A 22,948-nucleotide genomic window follows, 5' to 3' on the forward strand; every position below is an offset into this window, starting at 1 on the left:
ATCATCACACATGACCAAATGACAGGCTTCATACAGTACAAGTACAGAGCACCTGTCCGAAATATACACCATCAATTTACAGACATCAAATAGTATAAGTAAGAATCCCATTCATTTTTTATTTCAACAACAATAAACTGGAAAGCACCACTGTTTTATTCTGTAAAACAAATGTTAAATGTTATTCAAATATACACAACTGCCCCCACACTCATCATGTAAGACCAGTAGATTCATTACAAAACACAATGGCAAACTGTACAATTGGAAACAGGGCTGCCCTAGCCATTTGGGGGCCCTTGGCAAGAATGGGTTGGAGGGACTGGCAAGACTAATTTACCAATCTAAAAATGGTTAGCTGACAGCTAATTTAGTGACTGTCAGTAACTGATATGAGAAAAACTGCTGATGCACAACCAAATATAGAAATTGTACCTTGTGTATTCTACCTCAACAGTAAGTTGTAAGTAACAGTAAGTTGAGATCCCAAGGCGACCGACTATGTCGCTTATGCATGGGGCCTGACCTGATTGTTGGAAATCAATTACCCGTTTTCCCCTTTAACAAAATATTTACATTTCAGCTGATCATTTCAACATGATTGTGCTACTGTATATGTGTCCGTTTTCATTGAAATCCCCTCAACAGCACACTAAATATTATGTGGAGCCATGACCAATTTTACACATTCTGCAATCCGTCTCTTTTATACAATCAAGACAATTGTACTTCACATTTGCTGCACCTCCTCCCACCTACATGGTTCATAGCACCAGGAACCTCATGTGGCCTGCACATGGCACTCATGCACACAAGCACATAATAGTAAAAAATCCTCTCATTAGTGGACCCATATAGTACCATCAAAAGGGGGACGTATCTTTGCAGTCCCCTATAGTGTTGAGTCAGAGATTCTTATACAGTCCCAGCCAAGTATTCAGAGATTGCTAAATCAAGTGCTCCTCCTTTTCTGTAGCTTGGACTGCTCCCAGGTCAGTCCAGCTGACTGTTATAACAGTACTCCTCCTCTGGGCCACGCTCAGTATATGTCCATTTGAACGTTCCACGTTGTGCCCCGCTGATCACTGCCCTGGTGTTGGGTCCGGTTCAATGCAGTTCTGGCTCTCTGCTGCTGGTTGGCTGCTCTGTGTCACTAGCATCCTCATCGGAGCAGACCCGTTGGGTGGAGAAACGGAACAGGCGCATGAGGTCCTGGAAACGGGCGCAAACCTAGAAGAGACATGTTTAGGGAAGTTACAGTAAAGGGATAAATGGGTAAAATGGCCACCTCCTCAAAGGAAACATCTTAAAATCACACACAGACCCAATTCCATTTTAGTACCCATTGGTCTAGCTGTTTGCCCTTCACAGATCTAAATAGGAAGTAACATGGTTATGGTTCTACCCAAACTAGCAGTTTCCTTCACATTCCTATCCTGTTCTTTCAGCCCCATAGTGGGGCTATGGGACGTGGTAAGGGGTAGAAATGGAAGTGGGTGTGGTTCTCTCTCACCTCATTGGCTGTCTTGTTGTCAAGTTGGGTGGAGACGGCCTGAAAGGTTCTTTTATTAGCTCCCTTCTGTTGGCAGGCGGTCAAGATGGCACGGTCCGCCTCCCTGGTAAATAATAACAATAATGAAACAAGATTGAATACAATTATTTTTAATGCGAAGCATCTATTTGACAATACACCAGAATGGTAGAATACACTCTGCACCCCACTCCTTAAACGAGCATACAACAGGAGGACAATGGCTCTAACCTGGTCCAGAGGATGACTTTCTCTCCACTGGGTGTAAGCGAGATGTTTTTGGCACAGACTGGGCGGTTTGAGCGATCCCCTTCTTTCTCCTCGTCCGCTTCATCCTCCCTTACTCGTTTGGCTTTTGGGGTTTTAGAACCTTGGCATCTCTTGGCATTTGCTGCTGATGACCTCTGGGAAGTGGAGTTTGTGTTGGTCACATCACCACAGCCTCTGTTCTCAGTCTGACACTGTAGCGAGGGCCGTGTGTGGAGCTCGTTGAAAAAAAAACTGAATTCCCCCTGCAGGTGGGTGTGACCTTGGAGAAGGGTGGCCATCTGAGCTTTCATCTGAAATATAGAGAAAGAGACATCTAATGTTCTAATAAACTACCTTTCGAATCTGATGAATAAATGGACACTCCTCCACTATGATATTTCACTCCCATCTGCTTCGCTAGCTTTGATATTATGTTATATTGCCATTTTCCAAGATAAAAAGTAGAACATTCTGCTCATGTGAAATCAATGTAGCACCCCCCAGCACACCTCCTTGATGCCAGCAGGGCTGAGAGTAGGGCCTCCTTGAAGGACGCTCACTATCTTGCAGTAGTGCGAGGAGGTTTCCCCAAAGCTCAGCTCCAGTTGTCGCAGGAAGCGCCGGCTCCGCTCAAATGCCTGCTGTTCTGCGAGCTACGGCAGGTGGAGAAGGAATATTAACACTGAACACCGTCTGTCACACACAAATAACAGACCAGTGGACTTTAGTTTTGATGAAATCACACACACAGGACAAGTTTCAAAGTGAGTATTTACAAAGTGAATAGAAAGCCAAGCCAGCACATACCAGTCCACACTCCTGGGCTTGTTCGAGATAGAGGAAGGCAGCAAAGTCTCGGAGCAGCTCCGGCCACTCATTCAGAACAGGCTTTAGCCTGGTGAAGAGTTCCACAGAGGTGTGTTCATCTCCGTCCTGCTCAAACTCATAGAGTATCTCCAGAAACTCCTCCACACGCCCCGGCACCTCCTGCAGGGCATGGCACACCTGGTCATAAAGAGCAAGAGAGTTATTTTTGCAGTAGGATTAAGGATTTCTTAAGCTCTTAGCTGTTACGTCCCCTAAATAGGGGATTTTGGGCGGTTCTGGACTGGTTCTGACTGACATTCTGGTGTACAAAGCTCTCTGTGAATGTCATACGGTCCTGTTCCTTCTAGTGCCAGAAACCCCCATCTGTCTGCTCTGTGCTACCAATCTCTCAGCGGCGCTGACTTGAAGTGTCAGGTTTTAGACCCCACATTTGCATAAGGAGTGATTTTCTGGCCTATCCAGACAAATAATCGATTTGCTCTTCCTCTGAGTGACTGAGCCCAACCTGGGAGACGGTATATGAAAGGGGACAGTCTAGCGAATACAAAAGTTGAGGTTTCATCTCACTGTGATATTCTCAGTCAGAGTGACAGCTCTCAACAGGAAAAGACTACATTTCATAGAATTTAAACAAGACCACTTTCTCTTGGTCACAGATGGCCGAAATCAATTCCTGCTTAAAGCTGCAGTTGTAACAAATCTGCACACATTTGAATGACGTCTCTGCGCCGCTCAGTGGACGTTTAGGAGAAAGGTCTCTCGTCAGTTATATGAACTTGTGCCAATATTGTACTGTCACTAAGTACCATCATATCCATTTCACTGTTCTAAGGTGATATGTTATAGTAAGTCGTTTAAAATTGGATTGTTTCTATATTTAGAAATCATTATGAAAAATCTGATATTTGTACTATGCGCTTCAACTTGCGTCCTCAAAGTGAGTACACCTCAGCAATTTATAACTATTTTTACCAGAAAGGTGAGTTCCAGACCTTTCTAAAACTACGCAACAACAGTTGATAATGGCCATCTCATGAAAAATAATCACGTTTGGGTATGTCTATTTAGGCAGAAATCTAAATGATGTTGATGAGAGGGTGGCTATAACTGTAAATAGCACAACAACGTATTGCATGTGATACACTGCATGCAATTGCAAGCTGCCTTATTCCGATGTAGTATCGGATTGAATGCCACCTCAGTCTATTTCAAATGATTATTTTGGCCAACTTTGCTCAATGCTAGGGGTGTTAATCAGACAGAAAATGTAGCCCAAAGCCTTTTAAGCACTTTGGGTGCAAGAAATGAGCTTAATAGATAAAATGAATTATTATTTACCCTGTTGAGATAATTCTGAGCGAAGGCTATTTTCTTCTTCTCCCTCAGGGGGTCGCTGTCAAGTACGTCGTCATCGTCGTAGAGGATTGGTGCGATTTTGGACATGCCCTCGCTGCCAACTTCTTCAGTGTGATGCTGCTCGTGCTTTGAGCTGGGAGGGTTGGGGGTGCTACTACAGCAGCCTGGGAAGGACAAATCAAATCCAGCAGGTGTGGTTAGATGGGAGAAGAGCAAGAGGACTAACTCCAAACAGACCCCTAGGACTTTGTAGAAATCTGATAGCATTGATATATTTCATAAACCTATTCAATTCTACGTGAAGTGTTCTCCCCTATACACATTTAGTAACGACTGCTACTGCAAATTGTGGCCTATACTGCAAAAAATTAAGTTTTATTTATAATGGAGACATATAGATATGCCCCAGGAAGACTGCATGCGCTGCCCCGCGCAGGAACCCCCCCCCCCCCCCGCTAACTTTGCAACCGCTGCTGAAAATAATCCTAGTGGAAAAACTGTGCGTGTCCCCCTACATGTTGTGGTTTTTAAAGATTGGCAGGACGCTAACCTGAGGGTGTGCCTGATCGTTCGCCTTCTTCCGAGTCCTCTGACCTCCCCCCTGACGCCAGCCATGACAGTTTCTCCATCGTCTCCTACAAGGAAAGATAACACACAAACCAAAACTATGAGGCATGTGATATACGTGTAAAGAACTTGGTAACTACAATTTATTCATATGTTGTAAAATCAACATGTCGCATGACCTCACTCACTTGCAGCTCTGGCACAGACAATGTGGACACCTCGGAGGCTGGTGACACCGCTTCCTCTACCTCCTGATGTCTGTCTCCCCTCCCCTCGTCACCCTCTCTCCCTCCGTCCCCCATGCCCGACGGCCTGGGTGATAGGGTCAGCGTTATCTCCTGCACCTCCTCTGACCCCTCCATGGAGTCAATGCAGTCAACGCTCCCCGGGGGACTGGCAGAGGACTCAGACAGGGCCAGGAGGGTCATTCCAAAATCATCCCCATCCTCCTCTTCCCTGCCACAGTCCCCTTTCTCTTCATCTCCACCATCTTCTTCCATTACAACTGTGACATAGTCGTCAGGGGTCAGAGCCTGGTCCAGGGCAGGGGGTTCCGGGGAGGCTGAAGGCTGGGGCTGCCCCTCACTCTTCAGGCTGCTTTTGAGTTCCTTCGTCACCCGCCGGCTGGTCCTGGAGGATTTGTCCTTGAATTGTTCGATAGGAATCGTAGTAGAGACAGAGGTTTGAAATTCGGTACTAGTGGAGGCTGTTCTACTATTCATATGGGAAAACCAAAGGAGGTTTGCTCTACTGATAGGGGTCACGGTATTCAGGTTTGTTTGTGGAGGGTTCTTGTTGTTGGGTGTAGGAGCTGGCAGCAGCCTGGGCAGCCTGCGGAGGTTAGCGAACGTGCTGAACTTCCCAGCAACCAGGTCTTCGGCCAATGGCGCGGAATGGGACAATAGGGAGGCCAATACCCTGGCGGAATGAGCGGGACAAAGGACAGCTGCAGCCACTGGGGCAGGCAAATTGAGAATGACTTGCAGGGGCTTCTGGGAAGGTTTGGGTTGAGGCCTGATGGGATGTTTCAGATGAGGCGTGGTGGGATGCTGAAGAGAAGGAAGTTTGGATGTTGCAGGGTGGATGGGTTGCAGTTCGTGGTGGGCCATGCACTGCTGAATCACAGCACCCGTCTGCAAATTATTTTCTGAGGGTGTAGTTACACTTTTCAGACTGTGGGTGGCGCTGTGCGATACAGCAAGGGAGAGCGAAAGGTCACAGTCTGGTGGAGGGTGACAGCGCCTGAAGCCGCAGCGCTGGAATGAAAGGCTGTCGGGGAGTTGGGGCGGGTAGCGAGTCGCGGGTGGAAAGCTGTAGTCCAAGGTTCTGGAGGAACTGAAGAGAAGCGTGTTGAGTGGGGCTTTCTTTGATTGACAGGCTGACATAGTTTCTGTATCTGGCGAGCTGTTGAAATCTTCGATTGCCTCGTAGATATAAGGCAAACTTCTCTGTAGGAATAGAACATGTATTTACCGGTACATCAATATTAACTATTTAGTTATCCAAATATCCAAACAAATTTGACTTTTATCTTAACTGATACAAACAAACTTTCAGTCCGAAATAACCTTTATTGTTTGCAGACAATAAGTGTTTGCAATACAGTGGAAGCTTCCATAAGAAAATTGGAATGCTAGATAGCAAACAATATAGTTTCTAACTATCCTAGGTGTTGATTTGTGATTGGGATCAGGCAGTAGTATTCTAAGTGTTGGTTGGTACCCCCAGCCATCCGGGCATGGCTCTCTCCTCTCTCTCCACTGAGGGGCGCAGGTCACCCGGGTTCACTCGTTCACAAGCTACTGGCATGGCCTGGACCACCTTCTGGAGTCGGTAGGTCTGAAAAAGACATAGGGAGAGGCACTTTTTGAGGCCCATTCGTTCTTATTGTTTATGGTCAAAGCTAACATTTGAGTATTAGTTCATGTTAGTGGATACAGTGGCAAGAGAAAGTATGTGAACCCTTTGGAATTACCTGGATTTCTGCATAAATTGGTCGTCAAATTTGATCTGATCTTCATCCACGTCACAACAATAGACAAACACAGTGTGCTTAAACTACCAACACACAAATTATTGTATTTTTCTTGTTTATATTGAATACATCATTTAAACATTCAGTGTAGGTTGGGAAAAGTATGTGAAGCCCTAGGCTAATGACTTCTCCAAAAGCTAATTGAAGTCAGGAGTCAGCTAACCTGGAGTCCAATCAATGAGACTGGAGATGTTGGTTAGAGCTGCCCTGCCCTAAAAAAACACTAAACATTTGAGTTTGCTATTCACAAGTAGCATTGCCTGATGTGAACCATGCCTCAAACAAAAGAGATCGCAGAAGACTAAGAATTGTTGACTTGCATAAAGCTGGAAAGGGTTACAAAAGTATCTCTAAAAGCCTTAATGTTCATCAGTCCACAGTAAGACGAAGATGACTGCAAGAGCACAGCGCAGAATGCTCAATTAGGTTAAGAAGAATCCTAGAGTGTTAGCTAAAGATTTACAGAAATCTCTGGAACATGCTAACATCTCTGTTGACGAGTCTACACGTAAAACCCTAAACAAGAATGGTGTTCATTGGAGGACACCCCAGAAGAAGCCACTGCTGTCCAAAAAAGACATGCTTGCACGTCTGAAGTTCACAAAAAAGCACCTGGATGTTCCACAGTGCTACTGGCAAAATATTCTGTGGACAGATGAAACTACAGTTGAGTTGTTTGGAAGGAACACACAACACTATGTGTGGAGAAAAAAAGGCACAGCACACCAACATCAAAACCTCATCTCAACTGTAAAATATGGTGGAGGAATAATCATGGTTTGGGGCTGCTTTGCTGCCTCAGGGCCTGGATAGCTTGCCATCGTCGACGGAAAAATGAATTCCCAAGTTTATCAAGACATTTTGCAGGAGAATGTAAGGCTATCTGTCCGCCAATTGAAGCTCAACAGAAGTTGGGTGATGCAACAGGACAACGACGCAAAACACAGAAGTAAATCAACAACAGAATGGCTTCAACAGAAGAAAATACGCCTTCTGGAGTGGCCCAGTCAGCGTCCAACCTCAAACCGATTGAGAATCTGTGGCATGACCTCAAGAGAGCAGTTCACACCAGAGATCCAAAGAATATTGCTGAACTGAAACAGTTTTGTAAAGAGTAATGGTCCAAAATTCCCCCTGACCGTTGTGCAGGTCTGATACGCAACTACAAAAAAATTTGGTTCAGGTTAATGCTGTCAAAGGAGGGTAAACCAGTCATTTTTATTTAACTATTAAATCCAAGGGTTTACATACTTTTTCCACCCTGCACTGTGAATTTTTACATGGTGTGTTCAACAAAGACATGAAAAAGTATAATTGTTTGTGTGTTATTAGTTTAAGCCACAGGTGTCAAACTCATTCCACGGAGGGCCGAGTGTCTGCGGGTTTTCGCTCCTCCCTTGTACTTGATTGATGAATTAACATCACTAATTAGTTAGGAACTCCCCACACCTGGTTGTCTAGGGCTTTATTGAAAGGAAAAAACAAAAACCTGCAGACACTAGGCCCTCCGTGGAATGAGTTTGACACCCCTGGTTTAAGCAGACTGTGTGTCTATTGTTGTGACCTAGCTGAAGATCAGATTTTATGACCAATTTATGCAGAAATCAAAGTAATTCCAAAGGATTCACATACTTTTTCTTGCCACTGTATAGAACAGGTCCAAGTAAAGAAACTAGCTAACTAACTAGAAACAAGTCATTTAGAAAAATGTGTGTGCACTATCCCAAACGATAAATTGTCCCACTAACACTTACTTTAGTAATACTGTATAGAATTTGTAGATCCAGGTTCTACCTTGATGACGTTGTTGGCATGGGTGGGTTTACACTTCTCCAAAATGTGGTCACGGAGCTGAGAGACCTTCTTGGCGCGGAGCAGGTAGTGACACAGCAGCTCCTTGGGCTGCAGGGTCTCCCCCAGGTTCCTCAGGCCCAGGACGATCAGGCTGGAAAAACAAAATGGCGAAGAGCAAAAGACTCAGCCTACGGATTTAGTTTATTTCTGAGTGAGTTAACACAAAAAAGCATACAGAAATCTAATTAATTTAGATTCCAAGTTTACGTACTACGGAAACAAATTGGTTTAGGACGGTGTGCATTTAACAGAGCATATACAGTGTAATATGGGCATTCTAGGAGGGTATAACATTTAGTCATTATATTTAATAGGTTATTCTTACCAGTCCTCTCCTGCGGTGAACATGCTGACAGAGCGAGCAGAATGCAGGGCTGGGTCCAGGCTGACGTGGGGCAGTAGCTCGGGGTACAGGAACACCGGCCGCGTGGCAAAAAGCCATGCCAGCTGGGGGGGCATCGACGGATGCTTCCGGACTGGTAACACACAACGAACCAGTTAGTGTGAGAAAGATTAAACAAACATGAATTAGGCCCAACAACCTAAGTGAGTCCAAATATTTTCAATTGAGACGGGTATGTTGTAATGAAACGGAGGATGTGTTTGACAGAAGTCGCCTTTACCTCATCAATTTGACTATCGTCATAGCTCTCGCGCACACTTACCTCTCCTGCGTGTTCGTGGCTCGTTAGGGGCTTCTTTGTAAGGGATTGGGGACAGTGAGAGCTCCTCTAGCAGTGACAGTGCCACCTGTAGGTTACAGGCTTTGAACACACTGGTGAAGCCTGGCTCCACTGGGCCCCGGGTCAACTCCCCACGCTGGGCAAACATCTGTAACTCCATCTGAGGAAGAGGTAGGGAAGGAGTACATTAACTATATATATATATTTTGAGAGAGAGATGAAAGGGAGGGAGATATGGTGGGATTATCAGAGAGAGAATGAGAGTATGTTTATAAATTGGTGCAGCTGAAGGCATCAGTGAATGTGTGTTTGTCAGTATGCTTCTCTCACCAGGAACTGCTTGGTGGTGGCAGCTTCGCTCTGCAGTGCAGCCACCGGGCTGGTCAACATTTGGACCTGGGTTAGGAGCTGGACGTGCTGCAGACAGAGGAAAATAGAGTCATTACTGATCAAGAAACAAACAAAGGTTATCTTCATTGTGAATCCAGGATTGACCAGGATTTTACTACCTACGTTGATTTAGATATTTTTGTTGTTGTTTTAACAGGTTTATCTCAATGAAATAAAAGAACATTAGCAAATACACAGTTGAAGTCAGAAGTTTACATACACCTTAGCCAAATACATTTAAACTGTTTTCCCAATTCCTGACATTTAATCCTCGTAAAAATTCCCTGTCTTAGGTCAGTTAGGATCACCACTTTATTTTAAGAATGTGAAATGTCAGAATAATAGTAGAGAGAATGATTTATTTCAGCTTTTATTTCTTTCATCACATTCCCAGTGGGTCAGAAGTTTACATACACTCAATTAGTATTTGGTAGCATTGCCTTTAAATTGTTTAACTTGGGTCAAACGTTTTGGGTAGCCTTCCACAAGCTTCCCACAATAAGTTGGGTGAATTTTGGCACATTCCTCCTGACAGAGCTGGTGTAACAGTTAGGTTTCTAGGCCTCCTTGCTAGCACACGCTTCTTCAGTTCTGCACACAAATCTTCTATAGGATTGAGATCAAGGCTTTGTGATGCCCACTCCAATACATTGACTTTGTTGTCCTTAAGCCATTTTACCACAACTTTGGTGGACCCATTTTCAACCAAGCTTTAACTTCCTGACTGATGTCTTGAGATGTTGCTTCAATATATCCTCAATTTTCCTTCCATCTATTTTGTGAAGTAAACCAGTCCCTCCTGCAGCAAAGCACCCCCACAATATGATGCTGCCACCCTCGTGCTTCACGTTTGGGATGGTGTTCTTCAGCTTGCAAGCCTCCCCCTTTTTCCTCCAAAAATAACGATGGTCATTATTGCCAAACAGTTCTATTTTTGTTTCATCAGACCTGAGGATATTTCTCCAAAAAGTATGATCTTTGTCCCCATGTGCAGTTGCAAACCATAGTCTGGCTTTTTTATGGCAGTTTTGGAGCAGTGGCTTCTTCCTTGCTGTGCGGCCATTCAGGTTATGTCGATATAGGACTCATTTTACTGTGGATATAGATACTTTTGTACCCGTTTCCTCCAACATCTTCACAAGGTCCTTTGGTGTTGTTCTGGGATTGATTTGCACCTTTCGCACCAAAGTACGTCCATCTCTAGGAGACAGAATGCGTCTCCTTCCTGAGCGGTATGACGGCTGCGTGGTCCCATGGAGTTTATACTTGCATACTATTGCTTGTACAGATGAACGTGGTACCTTCAGGCGTTTGGAAATTGCTTCCAAGGATGAACCAGACTTGTGGAAGTCTACAAATTGTTTTCTGAGGTATTGGCTGATTTATTTTGATTTTCCCACATTGTCAAGCAAATAGGCACTGAGTTTGAAGGTAGGCCTTGAAATACATCCACAGGTACACCTCCAATTGACTCAAATTATGTCAATTAGCCTATCAGAAGCTTCTAAAGCCAAGACATAATTTTCCAAGATGTTTAAAGGCACAGTCAACTTAGTGTATGTAAACTTCTGATCCACTGGAATTGTGATACAGTGAATTATAAGTGAAATAGTCTGTCTGTAAAAAAAATTTGGAAAACGTACACGTGTCATGCACAAAGTAGATGTCCTAACCGACTTGCCAAAACTATAGTTTGTTAACAAGACATTTGTGGAGTGGTTGAAAAACGAGTTTTAAAGACTCCAACCTAAGTGTATGTAAACTTCCGATTTCAACTGTAACAACGCAGGATTCAAGTCAACTCCAATTTAATTTGAAATTGTAATTCAATTCACTCATGTAGTGGAGAATTTGCATTGAATTCAATTGGAATTTAGAATTTAAATTAAATATTCGTAAATGTCCCAGATTATGGAATTAATGCACTTAGTATAAAACAATTGACTGCAGTGTTTGTTTTTAATTATTTCAACATGTATTCCTATATTTCCAAGTATAGCTAGGCTGTCTAAACAGTGACATGATCAGTCCGAAAGCCTGAGGGAATTTAATTTGTATTTGTGGAATTGTTTGGGATAATATTTAATTGGGAATAGAATTCTTGGAATTTACCTAACATTGGAATTGAGAGGAATTGAATCATCTCTGAATTCAAAGACTGACCTGGAATTTGAATTGAATTAATTTACAGGGACAAGGAATTTAATTATAATTGAATTTGTGGAATTAACCCCAACACAAAGACAAGGACCACAGACCTGCTGGACTTGCTGCTGCAGCTGGAGTCTTTGGCAGTGGGAGAGGGTGGGGGTGAATGGAGGTGGGGGCTCACGGGGCTTGGTGACGAGGGCCCTGGGGGCCAACAGGCCCTGGCTCTCCAGCAGGGCCCGGTGATGCCGGATGGCGGCCAGCTGCTCCTTCACCGTACGGTAGCGCCCTGCTGTCACCTCCGCCATGGGGTCCCCCAACCTAGAGATCAAAGGTCAAACTGGGTCAGCTATACAGCGGTCAAATCAGAGGAGGTTGAAAGTTGTCACTCAGAGGTATGAAGGTTGTGATTGGAAAAAATGTCACTGGGTGGGTGAGTTGAAGGTATAGAGGTTGGTGGGTGGGTGAGTTGAAGGTATAGAGGTTGGTGGGTGGGTGAGTTGAAGGTATAGAGGTTGGTGGGTGGGTGAGTTGAAGGTATAGAGGTTGGTGGGTGGGTGAGTTGAAGGTATAGAGGTTGGTGGGTGGGTGAGTTGAAGGTATAGAGGTTGGTGGGTGGGTGAGTTGAAGGTATAGAGGTTGGTGGGTGAGTGAGTTGAAGGTATAGAGGTTGGTGGGTGAGTGAGTTGAAGGTATAGAGGTTGGTGGGTGAGCTGAAGGTATAGAGGTTGGTGGGTGAGCTGAAAGTATAGAGGTTGGTGGGTGAGCTGAAGGTATAAAGGTTGTTGGGTGAGTTGAAGGTATAGAGGTTGTTGGGTGAGTTGAAGGTATAGAGGTTGGTGGGTGAGTTGAAGGTATAGAGGTTGGTGGGTGAGTTGAAGGTATAGAGGTTGGTGGGTGAGTTGAAGGTATAGAGGTTGGTGGGTGAGTTGAAGGTATAGAGGTTGGTGGGTGAGTTGAAGGTATAGAGGTTGGTGGGTGAGTTGAAGGTATAGAGGTTGGTGGGTGAGTTGAAGGTATAGAGGTTGGTGGGTGAGTTGAAGGTATAGAGGTTGGTGGGTGAGTTGAAGGTATAGAGGTTGGTGGGTGAGTTGAAGGTATAGAGGTTGGTGGGTGAGTTGAAGGTATAGAGGTTGGTGGGTGAGTTGAAGGTATAGAGGTTGGTGGGTGAGTTGAAGGTATAGAGGTTGGTGGGTGAGTTGAAGGTATAGAGGTTGGTGGGTGAGTTGAAGGGATAGAGGTGGGTGGGTGAGTTGAAGGGATAGAGGTGGGTGGGTGAGTTGAAGGGATAGAGGTGGGTGGGTGAGTTGAAGATATAGAGGTTGGTGGGTGAGTTGAAGGTATAGAGGTTGGTGGGTGAGTTGAAGGTATAGAGGTTGGTGGGTGAGTTGAAGGTATAAAGGTTGGTGGGTGAGTTGAAGGTATAAAGGTTGGTGGGTGAGTTGAAGGTTGAGATTAGAGGTTGACATTAATATTTCAGAATTACATTTTGAACTGACTATGAATTCGTTATTCACTGTGTATTTATTCCTCGTGTCACTATTTGTTTTATTTTTGTTGCATCTAACTCGGCATTGTTAGAAAATGACCCGTAAGTAAGCATTTTTACTGTTTGTCTACACAGTTAAAAATTTGATTTGAGAAATGGAATTCAATTGACCCCAAAACTTCCTGCAGCAGAGTGTACTTGTGAAGATGACACCGTAACAAAACAACAGCAGAACAGTGTGTATATGAAGTGCATAAGTGTGCGGGTATACTAACGGGATATCTGGCAGGGTACTGAAGGTGGGCTTCCCCGGGGCAGGTGCCTCTTCCTCCCTCTCCTCCTCGTGTCCTTCCTCATCTTGCTCCTGAGCAGTGAGCTCATCCTGGAACTGGAGCACACAGAGAGATAAATACACCACACATAGACAACCACACAACATAAACACAGGGGTAAAGAAAGAGACTAACGAAACAACATAACACAGAATCTCTTACGGTCTCAAACAACTCCATCAACTGGTTCACTTCCTTTTCTGAAAAAATAATTACGAAGAAAGGGAGATGAGGGTCGGCGCCTGACACAGTCACAGCCTAGATGTGTTGACTCCATCTCTTGGCTGCTAGGCAGCCCAGTCCCTAGGGTCCCCATGGTAACTCACTGGGGATGCGGACGGCTCGGTCGTTACGGTAATCCTCCACGTCGGGTTCGTCGATCTCCGCCAGGAAGTTATACTCAGGGTCGTCATCATCGTCACCTTCCTCTGAAAAGAGGAAGAGAAAGGGCATTTGAGAAAGAGGAACAGAGTGAAAGAGTTTGTGTGCAAGAGTGAGTAAGTCAGAGAGTAGTAGCACTATCTATTATATAGATCAGAGATGGGCAACACCAGTCCTCGTTCGTCTGATTGGTGTCAATTTTGCCTCAGCCCTATAGCTTACACAACTGATTAAACTAATTGCATTCTAAACGAAAGACCATGGTTAGTTAATTATTGGCGTCAGGAGTGTTAGCAGGGGCAAAAGTATGTCACCAATCAGGCCCCTTAGGACTGTTACCCATCCGATATATACTGAGCTATGACAGGGCTATTCAACTACTGAACAAAAATATAAAATGCAACATGTAAAGTGTTGTTCCCACGTTTCATGAGCTGAAATAAAAACATCCCAGAAATGTTCCATACACACAAAAAGTTTGTTTCTCTCAAATGTTGTGCACTAATGTGTTTACATTCCTGTTAGTCAGCATTTTTCCTCTGCCAAGATAATCCATCCACCTGACAGGCGTGGCATATCAAGAAGATAATTAAAGTGCTGGGGACAATAAAAGGCCACGAAAATGGGCAGTTTTGTCACACAACACAAGTTTTGAGGGAGGCTGCAATTGGCATGCAGACTGCGGGTGTCTCAACCAGAGCTGTTGCCAGAAATTTGAATGTTAATTTCTCTACCATAAGCCGGCTTCAACGTCATTTTACAGAATTTGGCAGTACATCCAACCGGCCTCACAACCGCAGGCCACGTGTAACCATGCCAGACCAGGACAACATCTGGCTTCTTCACCTGCGGGATCGTCTGAGGCGGGGTGCTGAGGAGTATGTCTGTAATAAAGCCCTTTTGTGGGGAAAAAACAAATTCTGATTGACTGGACCTGGCTCCACCCATGGTTGCACCCCTACCCAGTCATGTGAAATTCATAGATTAGGGCCTAATTTATTTATTTCAATTGACTGATTTCCTTCTATGAACTGTAACTCAGTAAAATCATGTTGCATATAAATTTTTGTTCAATATTTTTTTATTTTGTTGTGGTAAATATTTCAGCTTTTATTTTAATTCGTTTTTTTCCTGTAAAGCACATTGCGTTGCATTCCATGTCTGAAATGTGCTGTATAAATAAAGTTGGATTTGATTATAGATAGAATAGTCATACTGCTTATATCCAGTCCTTTCACATCTGGGTGATTGTTTCCCAAAGTTTACTTAGCCTTTATTTAATTAGGCAAGTCAGCCAAGAACAAATTCTTATTTACAATGACAGCCTACCGGGGAAGAGTGTCTTGTCTGCTCGGGGATTCGATCCAGCAACCTTTCGGTTACTGGCCCAATGCTCTAACCACTAGGCTACCTGCCGCCCCCAAGTTAACTTATATGTCTTCAGAATGAGGTTTATATTTTCAAAACACCCCTTTTACTCCACTTGTCCTTCTCATTACAGAACTGGCTGAATAGCTCAAATTTGGAAAATGTAACATTTTATTTTCAGTGTTATGTTTAACTCATTAGGGGAGCAATGTAAAAAAATATTATAATAATTCTTAGGAATATTAATTTGTTATTTTTGGACTTTTAGGATAATGAGAATTTTGTGAAAATGTTGGTAAAACACATATGATAAAAAATACTATAATAAATTATGAAATAGATAAGTACAGATCCTAATCTCAGTGATTCAAGAAGACATTTTGTGAAAAATGTCACTTGAGAATTGGTTTTGTTTTTTGACAGCTTCGTGAGAACGTCCTATCTACACTAGCTGCCGAGGGTAGTTGCTTGGTGTGGATTTGGAATTGAGCAGCGCACACATGCTCCATCCCCTCACCATCGTTGTACATGTCAGAGGTCATGATGCCCTGAAGCCAGTGGGTCCACTCGAGGTCCTCGGGGGCGGAGCCACACCCGTACATGTCAGGCGTGATGTCGGGGGCGCAGAGCTCTGCCTCCAGCTGGCCCATGGGGATGTCCCGGAGGGGCCTCTTGGAGCGAGTACGACACGCCATCAGACCGTCCGCCATGGGTGGCTGTGAGAGGGGGAGGGAGACAGAGGGTGGTGGAGGGAGAGGAATAGGGAGGAACAGACAAAGGAAAGACAATATGGAGAGGTGGACGGGGTTGGGAGAGCAAAAGCAGGAGGTTACCAGATCAAATCATACCGTCATAATTAGCAGAGAGCCCACTCTGTAAATGTGATGTACTAGAGTATATTGTCCTCAGCAATATGTCTTACAATAAACTAAATCAATTAGGGTATTTGAGATATTAATAATTATAAATGTTGAATAAATGAATGTGACATTTTTTATTTCAGAATCTAGACACACTCTACATTTTAGAGCACAATATAAGGAGGATAATGACACTAAGAGTTTGTATGTATCATGTTCGGTTCACAAATCATAGGGTTTTACAGGAGGCATGTATAGTATAGGTCAAAAAAGTAAACTAAAATTTGGATTTTCCCAACAAAAAATTGTGATACAAATGTAAAAAAGCATGTGAAATATCATTCCTCCCAATTAAGTTTCTATGTGAGAATTTCCAGAACAATCTGAGACAGTGCAAATATTTGTGCCCTATCATGGCGTGGAATCGCCCTGATACCTGGTAGGGGTCCAGGCAGACTGGACCGATGGCCAGCTCCTCTTCCACGGCATGGAGCTTCTCCAGGAAGCTGAAGTCTGGAGGGGCCCTGGTGGTAGAAGAACCCTGGGGGCCATGGGAGGAGGAAGGTTGGGGGGGAGGGGGAGGGCCCATGGGGACCACCTCCACAGTCAGGTGTCTGGACCTGCTGCGTTGGACCTAAGAGGAAAGGAGGAGTTAGATAAACCTTGAAATGTATCTCACAAGAATAGAATAACAAGAGCATATTATGCTATTTACAAAAGGCAATATTATGTATTTTATTAATTCTACATGAAAAAGAAAAATGTTTCAAATAAAAATGTATTAAATACACTGCTCAAAAAAATAAAGGGAACACTTAAACAACACAATGTAACTCCAAGTCAATCACACTTCTGTGAAATCAAACTGTCCACTTAGGAAGCAACACTGATTGACAATAAAGTTCACATGCTGTTGTGCAAATGGAATAGACAAAAGGTGGAAATTATAGGTAATTAGCAAGACACCCCCAATAAAGGAGTGGTTCTGCAGGTGGTGACCACAGACCACTTCTCAGTTCCTATGCTTCCTGGCTGATGTTTTGGTCACTTTTGAATGCTGGCGGTGCTTTCACTCTAGTGGTAGCATGAGACGGAGTCTACAACCCACACAGGTGGCTCAGGTAGTGCAGTTCATCCAGGATGGCACATCAATGCGAGCTGTGGCAAAAAGGTTTGCTGTGTCTGTCAGCGTAGTGTCCAGAGCATGGAGGCGCTACCAGGAGACAGGCCAGTACATCAGGAGACGTGGAGGAGGCCGTAGGAGGGCAACAACCCAGCAGCAGGACCGCTACCTCCGCCTTTGTGCAAGGAGGTGCACTGCCAGAACCCTGCAAAATGACCTCCAGCAGGCCACAAATGTGCATGTGTCTGCTCAAATGGTCAGAAACAGACTCCATGAGGGTGGTATGAGGGCCCGACGTCCACAGGTGGGGGTTGTGCTTACAGCCCAACACCGTGCAGGACGTTTGGCATTTGCCAGAGAACACCAAGATTGGCAAATTCGCCACTGGCGCCCTGTGCTCTTCACAGATGAAAGCAGGTTCACACTGAGCACATGAGCACATGTGACAGACGTGACAGAGTCTGGAGACGCCATGGAGAACGTTCTGCTGCCTGCAACATCCTCCAGCATGACCGGTTTGGCGGTGGGTCAGTCATGGTGTGGGGTGGCATTTCTTTGTGGGGCCGCACAGCCCTCCATGTGCTCGCCAGAGGTAGCCTGACTGCCATTAGGTACCGAGATGAGATCCTCAGACCCCTTGTGAGACCATATGCTGACACATGCACATTTGTGGCCTGCTGGAGGTCATTTTGCATGGCTCTGGCAGTGCACCTCCTTGCACAAAGGCGGAGGTAGCGGTCCTGCTGCTGGGTTGTTGCCCTCCTACGGCCTCCTCCACGTCTCCTGATGTACTGGCCTGTCTCCTGGTAGTGCCTCCATGCTCTGGACACTACGCTGACAGACACAGCAAACCTTTTTGCCACAGCTCGCATTGATGTGCCATCCTGGATGAACTGCACTACCTGAGCCACTTGTGTGGGTTTTAGACTCCGTCTCATGCTACTAGAGTGAAAGCACCGCCAGCATTCAAAAGTGACCAAAACATCAGCCAGGAAGCATAGGAACTGAGAAGTGGTCTGTGGTCACCACCTGCAGAACCACTCCTTTATTGGGGGTGTCTTGCTAATTACCTATAATTTCCACCTTTTGTCTATTCCATTTGCACAACAGCATGTGAACTTTATTGTCAATCAGTGTTGCTTCCTAAGTGGACAGTTTGATTTCACAGAAGTGTGATTGACTTGGAGTTACATTGTGTTGTTTAAGTGTTCCCTTTATTTTTTTGAGCAGTGTAGTATTTTAGAGTGTGTCACCTGCATGGGGCTGACGCTCCTGTCGTCGTCCCACTGTGTGTGTATTCCCCTGTGGAAGCCTCCTCTGATTCCTCTAGGAGACGAGGCCGTGCTCTCCATGTCACTCTCCTGAAATGTCTACAACACACACAAAGTAGTCATTTTAATATATATAGAGATACATAGAAACAACACATGTTCTATTTAAAGTATTGAAATATACAATCATAACGCATCTATGACATTCTAAAAGGTGATAAAGCTGAACCACTTTGTTTCGTTTATTTAACTACAACAATGACTCCATAAGCATGATGAATGCCTTACAATGCATACATTTTTTTTTTACATTTAGGCCACAAGCTCACAAGACACAGCCAAATCCTATGACTCTCTTACATCTTCCGCTGTCTCGTCCTCTTCCTCATCGTTGGGGCAGTACTCTTCATCAGAGGAGTCTTCCTCCGCTAGTTGAATGTCAACAAACTGTTGGGCCTGAAAATGGACAAGCACTTCAGCCTTTTCTAGTACGATGCCATACTTTCCAGTTAGGTATTGAGTGTTTGATACCACACTTTAACAGCATTAGCAGGACGATTGATTGTTTTTCATTGGTGGCGGCAGGTCGCCTAGCAGTTAAGAGCGCTGGGCCAGTAACCGAAAGGTCGCTGGTTCGAATCCCCAAGAAGGTAAGGTGGAAAGATCTGCCGTTCTGCCCTTGAGCAAGGCAGCTAACCAACAACAACTGCTCCCCAGGCGCCGATGACCTGGATGTCGGTTAAGGCAGCCCCCCACACCTCTCTGATTGTGTTGGGTTAAATGGACTCAGTTGTGCAACTGACTAGGTATCCACTTACCTTCTTTTTATTGACCTTTTTAATGGGTGAGATGTTCCAAGTGGGAATTACCTGAAATTACACAAAGATTGAATTACAAGAGGCTCAATAGCATAACATGGCAAACCTAAATGTATGCTAAAACGCACACACTAGAGGCAGTGAACTCACCACTCCTTTTTCTACCACTTCCTTGAACTTGGAACGTGTCATCTTGGGTTCCTAAGAGGTAGATGAGAAAGATGTTAAATGAAAGTGCACACAGAGACTTGAACGTATCAAGAAGTCTTCATTTGGACATGGAAATGCAATGGTTGACACTCACAAAGACACGCACGGCCTCCGTCTCATTGATTGCGGCTTTCATCATGGCCACCACATGCTCATTGGTGATCACTTCCTGTGGGTCAAAGGTCAAAAAGGTTTAAAACCAGGCTTACAATCAGTCTGTCTGTATTTGTCTGTCAGTATGTGAGGTTGTAGGCAAACTGTTTTTGTAGGAAATCAATACTTCCACAGTCCACACTAGCTGCATAAGGAACATTGGCAAGGTTGCAGCTATGAGTGAGTTAGTGGTAGGGTCGTAGTGAGTGGTCCCTCTCTGCACTCACATGAATGATGTTGCGGACGTTGGCCGTGGTCAAGTTGTGTTGTCTGGACTTGTTCTCTAGTTCACGGTCCAGCTCCCTGTCAATCTCCACCTCTGGACTGGCCTCTTCCTGCTCTCCACCCCCCACCTCTCCGTCCGCAGCTCTCTTCTTCCTCTTTACCCCTCCTTTCTTCCTGCTGCCCTTGTGTCCCCCGCCCTGCCTGTCATCTGACAGAGAAGGAGAGAGAGTCAATCAGTCTTGCCCTCCTACAGTATGCTTTACTCATACTATAAAAGGAAAATGGTTAGCTGAGCTAACTTCAGGATCGATTGTGGATAAGGTCCTGCTCCAAGGTCATTTTGTGCACCGTTCCTTACCGTGTTCATGTTGTATACAAGACGTGAGTACTGTTTCAGGATTAGTTGCTAAGGGCGGGCAGTTAATAGATATAGGTTCTCCTCACCCATAGTGATGACCAGGTCTGAATCCTCTTCTGTCTGAGGGGGGCACTGTGCAGGGCTGCATTGGCCTGCCTCCTCTTCATTCTCTACCTGACCTGGAGATCCTGCAAAGCCATGAGCCTCACATATTTACCTATACATCAATTGCTTAGGTAGGAGGCAGAAAACATAGATAAAACGTATCATTAAAAGCTAAGTGTGAAGTGAGAACTACTCTCCTTTGCCCCTGTCTCCCTTTCCTCTACTTACCCTCATCAACAAGAAGGTCTGAGCTGGGAATCTGGCCAATCAGGCCATGACTCTTGAACCTGGGAGACCGTCTCCATGGCAACGATGTCCCATGGATCTCCGGGCCTCTCTCCTCCGTTGAAATGGTAACTTTGGCACTGGCCTCTGTTGTGAGTGGTGATGATGCATTGTAGGATGCTGATGTTCTAGTAGACTGTAGTTTCCCTGTCCTAATAGACTTGGCAGGGCCACCTTTGAGAGAGCTGGACTTGCGTTTGCGGACCAGACTCATTGTGTAGTACCATCTGTGAGATTGATTGAGAACAACCATGGAAAGAGTTTACAGTGTGCATGTATCACTAGTCTCTCCCTATCCTTGTGTCCTCTGGACACTTTGCTCTGCACTGGTCTCACAAGATGTGGGGGAGCCATATGGCAGAATAGAATATCCTAGCTCGTAAGTACAGATAATTCGATTTTACCTGTCCAGTTGTCAGCTCAGATTGGTTTAAATGAGACGCACACTATATACTATGTTTTGTACACATTTGGCCACTAGTGTTAGCTAACGTTACTCCGACTAGTATTAGCTAACACTCAAAGCTAAATGTAAATACTTATCTTCCCAGCTCCTTCTGTAAAGGACTTACGTTAGCTAGAGGTGGTATGTATGAACACGTTTGCACGTTAGCTTCAGTTGACAAATGTTAGCTCTTACTGAGTGAGTGGTGCTGGCCATGGCATTCAATCAGTGGCAATGGCATCCTCATAGTGCCAGTTGTTGTGGTATGACGGCTAGCAACCTAAGCTAGCTAGCTAAGTAGCTAACAAACGGCCTTTGATACTAGCCTGGAAATTCTTCTCAACAGAACAACATTTAAACAAACGAATTTCCCAAAAGTCGAATAACGTTACTATGTTCAAATTAATTGATGAATAGGAGCTTTCAAAACAACACATTATCTTACCCGCCACAACACCGCTAGCTCCATCAGCAGAAAACGCAGAAAACTACAACTAACATTATGTTTCCGGGTGCTGTCAGAGATACTTTTAAGGAGATGGGAAACTCCATTGGAATCGTATTACCTGCCATTGTGTCCGTTGCCCATGCGACGTCAATGGGCCGCGCGGTGCATTCTGGGCGATTCTGTGACAAGAGGGAGTTCTCCTTCAAGGAGGGAATGGGAGTCTATTGAGCGCTAGCTCGAAAACCCAACATTAGCATGAATTTCGTCAACAAGAAGTACAACATTACAAATATTTTCAGAGATGTGAGATAATTGACTTGCTATATGTAATATCGTATAGCTTTGGAATCGTGAAATTACGCACTTTTGAGGAATATAGGCACTTTCTTGACTCAAACACTGAGAAGGAATAGAGTCCCACAGTGAGGTCATTATACCCCAAAAAAGGGAAATGGTCCACATTTTTTTTTTCATATTTCCCATAGGGTATTTTAGAAACACTTAACACTTGTAGGCTTACCCTGGCGTGACGTTTTGATAACCATGTTATCTCTCGGACAAGGTGACTTATCAATTTATTCGGTTCTACTTACTCTCAGATTCGAAAATGCTAATTAGCATCTACATAGCTGACACCTTTGCTAACAGGTATTGTGACAATTTAAAACTTGCACAAGACAGTTCACAGAATTGTCCATTTAAAGAAATGTTGCCAATTTTTTCATTACTACATTTAGTTAATATTAGATGTTAATCCAGAGATTCTTACCTTTGCCTCGATTCGGCAGTCTCGTCCAGATCATCATGGCATTTGTAGTTCTTTATCATAGCCACATTAGCAGCTAATTAGCGTTTCATTTTGGGGGGGTAAGCGAATATATTGATAAGTCACCATATCTAGAGAGATTTACAAGGTAATCAAAACGTTACGCCATCGTGAGCCTACACGAAACACAGCCCTTATTTTAAGTGTTTCTAAAATCCCCTATGGGAAAAATGAATGGTGGAAAAACAATTGGAACCATTTCCCTGTTTGACTGCTAGGTTGTATGGGTATTATGACTCATACTGTGGTACTCTATTGCATGACGATCAAATTAGCAACCGCAATGCAGCATGACAAAGTGAACAGGATTGGTCGACAGTCTGCTGGGTGGGGCGTTATACCTTGTTCCATTTCTTTGTCAAAGAGATTCCTATCTCCTCCTTGATCTAATATCTCTGTTCACATCCCATAAAGTGCCATACAATGCTGCTACTGCTGCTTCTTCTTCTTCTATAGAAGGGTGGTCCTCAAACAATTGTTATAATTGTTGGCCCCGTGTGGCTCAGTTGGTAGAGCATGGCGCTTGCAACGCCAGGGTTGTGGGTTCGATTCCCACGGGGGGCCAGTACACAAAAAAAAAATATGAATGTATGTACTTGTAAGTCGCTCT

General features: G+C 44.5%; 1 protein-coding gene and 1 non-coding gene across 2 annotated transcripts; one reads left to right on the top strand and one right to left on the bottom strand.

Annotated features, from left to right (window-relative positions):
* Positions 1 to 99: 99 nt before the first annotated feature.
* On the bottom strand, positions 100 to 21,599 carry LOC129819816 (GON-4-like protein). Its single transcript, XM_055876422.1, has 28 exons — positions 21,510 to 21,599; positions 20,563 to 20,846; positions 20,316 to 20,417; positions 19,874 to 20,079; positions 19,588 to 19,662; positions 19,434 to 19,484; positions 19,284 to 19,334; positions 18,826 to 18,921; positions 18,448 to 18,564; positions 16,508 to 16,705; positions 15,729 to 15,927; positions 13,789 to 13,890; positions 13,625 to 13,662; positions 13,406 to 13,518; positions 11,752 to 11,962; positions 9,434 to 9,520; positions 9,086 to 9,263; positions 8,746 to 8,896; positions 8,361 to 8,511; positions 6,254 to 6,370; positions 4,720 to 5,979; positions 4,515 to 4,599; positions 3,947 to 4,128; positions 2,588 to 2,785; positions 2,290 to 2,433; positions 1,763 to 2,091; positions 1,514 to 1,616; positions 100 to 1,230 (listed from the first exon to the last, which is right to left on the bottom strand). The coding sequence occupies exons 2-28, from the start codon at positions 20,831 to 20,833 to the stop codon at positions 1,108 to 1,110; spliced, it is 4,938 nt and encodes a 1,645-aa protein (XP_055732397.1). The 5' UTR covers positions 20,834 to 20,846; positions 21,510 to 21,599; the 3' UTR covers positions 100 to 1,107.
* Positions 21,600 to 22,827: 1,228 nt separating this feature from the next.
* trnaa-ugc (transfer RNA alanine (anticodon UGC)) lies at positions 22,828 to 22,903 on the top strand. Its single transcript has one exon. It is a non-coding gene; the product is annotated as a tRNA-Ala (tRNA).
* The last annotated feature ends 45 nt before the right edge of the window (positions 22,904 to 22,948 follow it).

This window comes from Salvelinus fontinalis, chromosome 22 (genome assembly GCF_029448725.1).
Source record: "Salvelinus fontinalis isolate EN_2023a chromosome 22, ASM2944872v1, whole genome shotgun sequence".
Classification (NCBI taxonomy): domain Eukaryota; kingdom Metazoa; phylum Chordata; class Actinopteri; order Salmoniformes; family Salmonidae; genus Salvelinus; species Salvelinus fontinalis.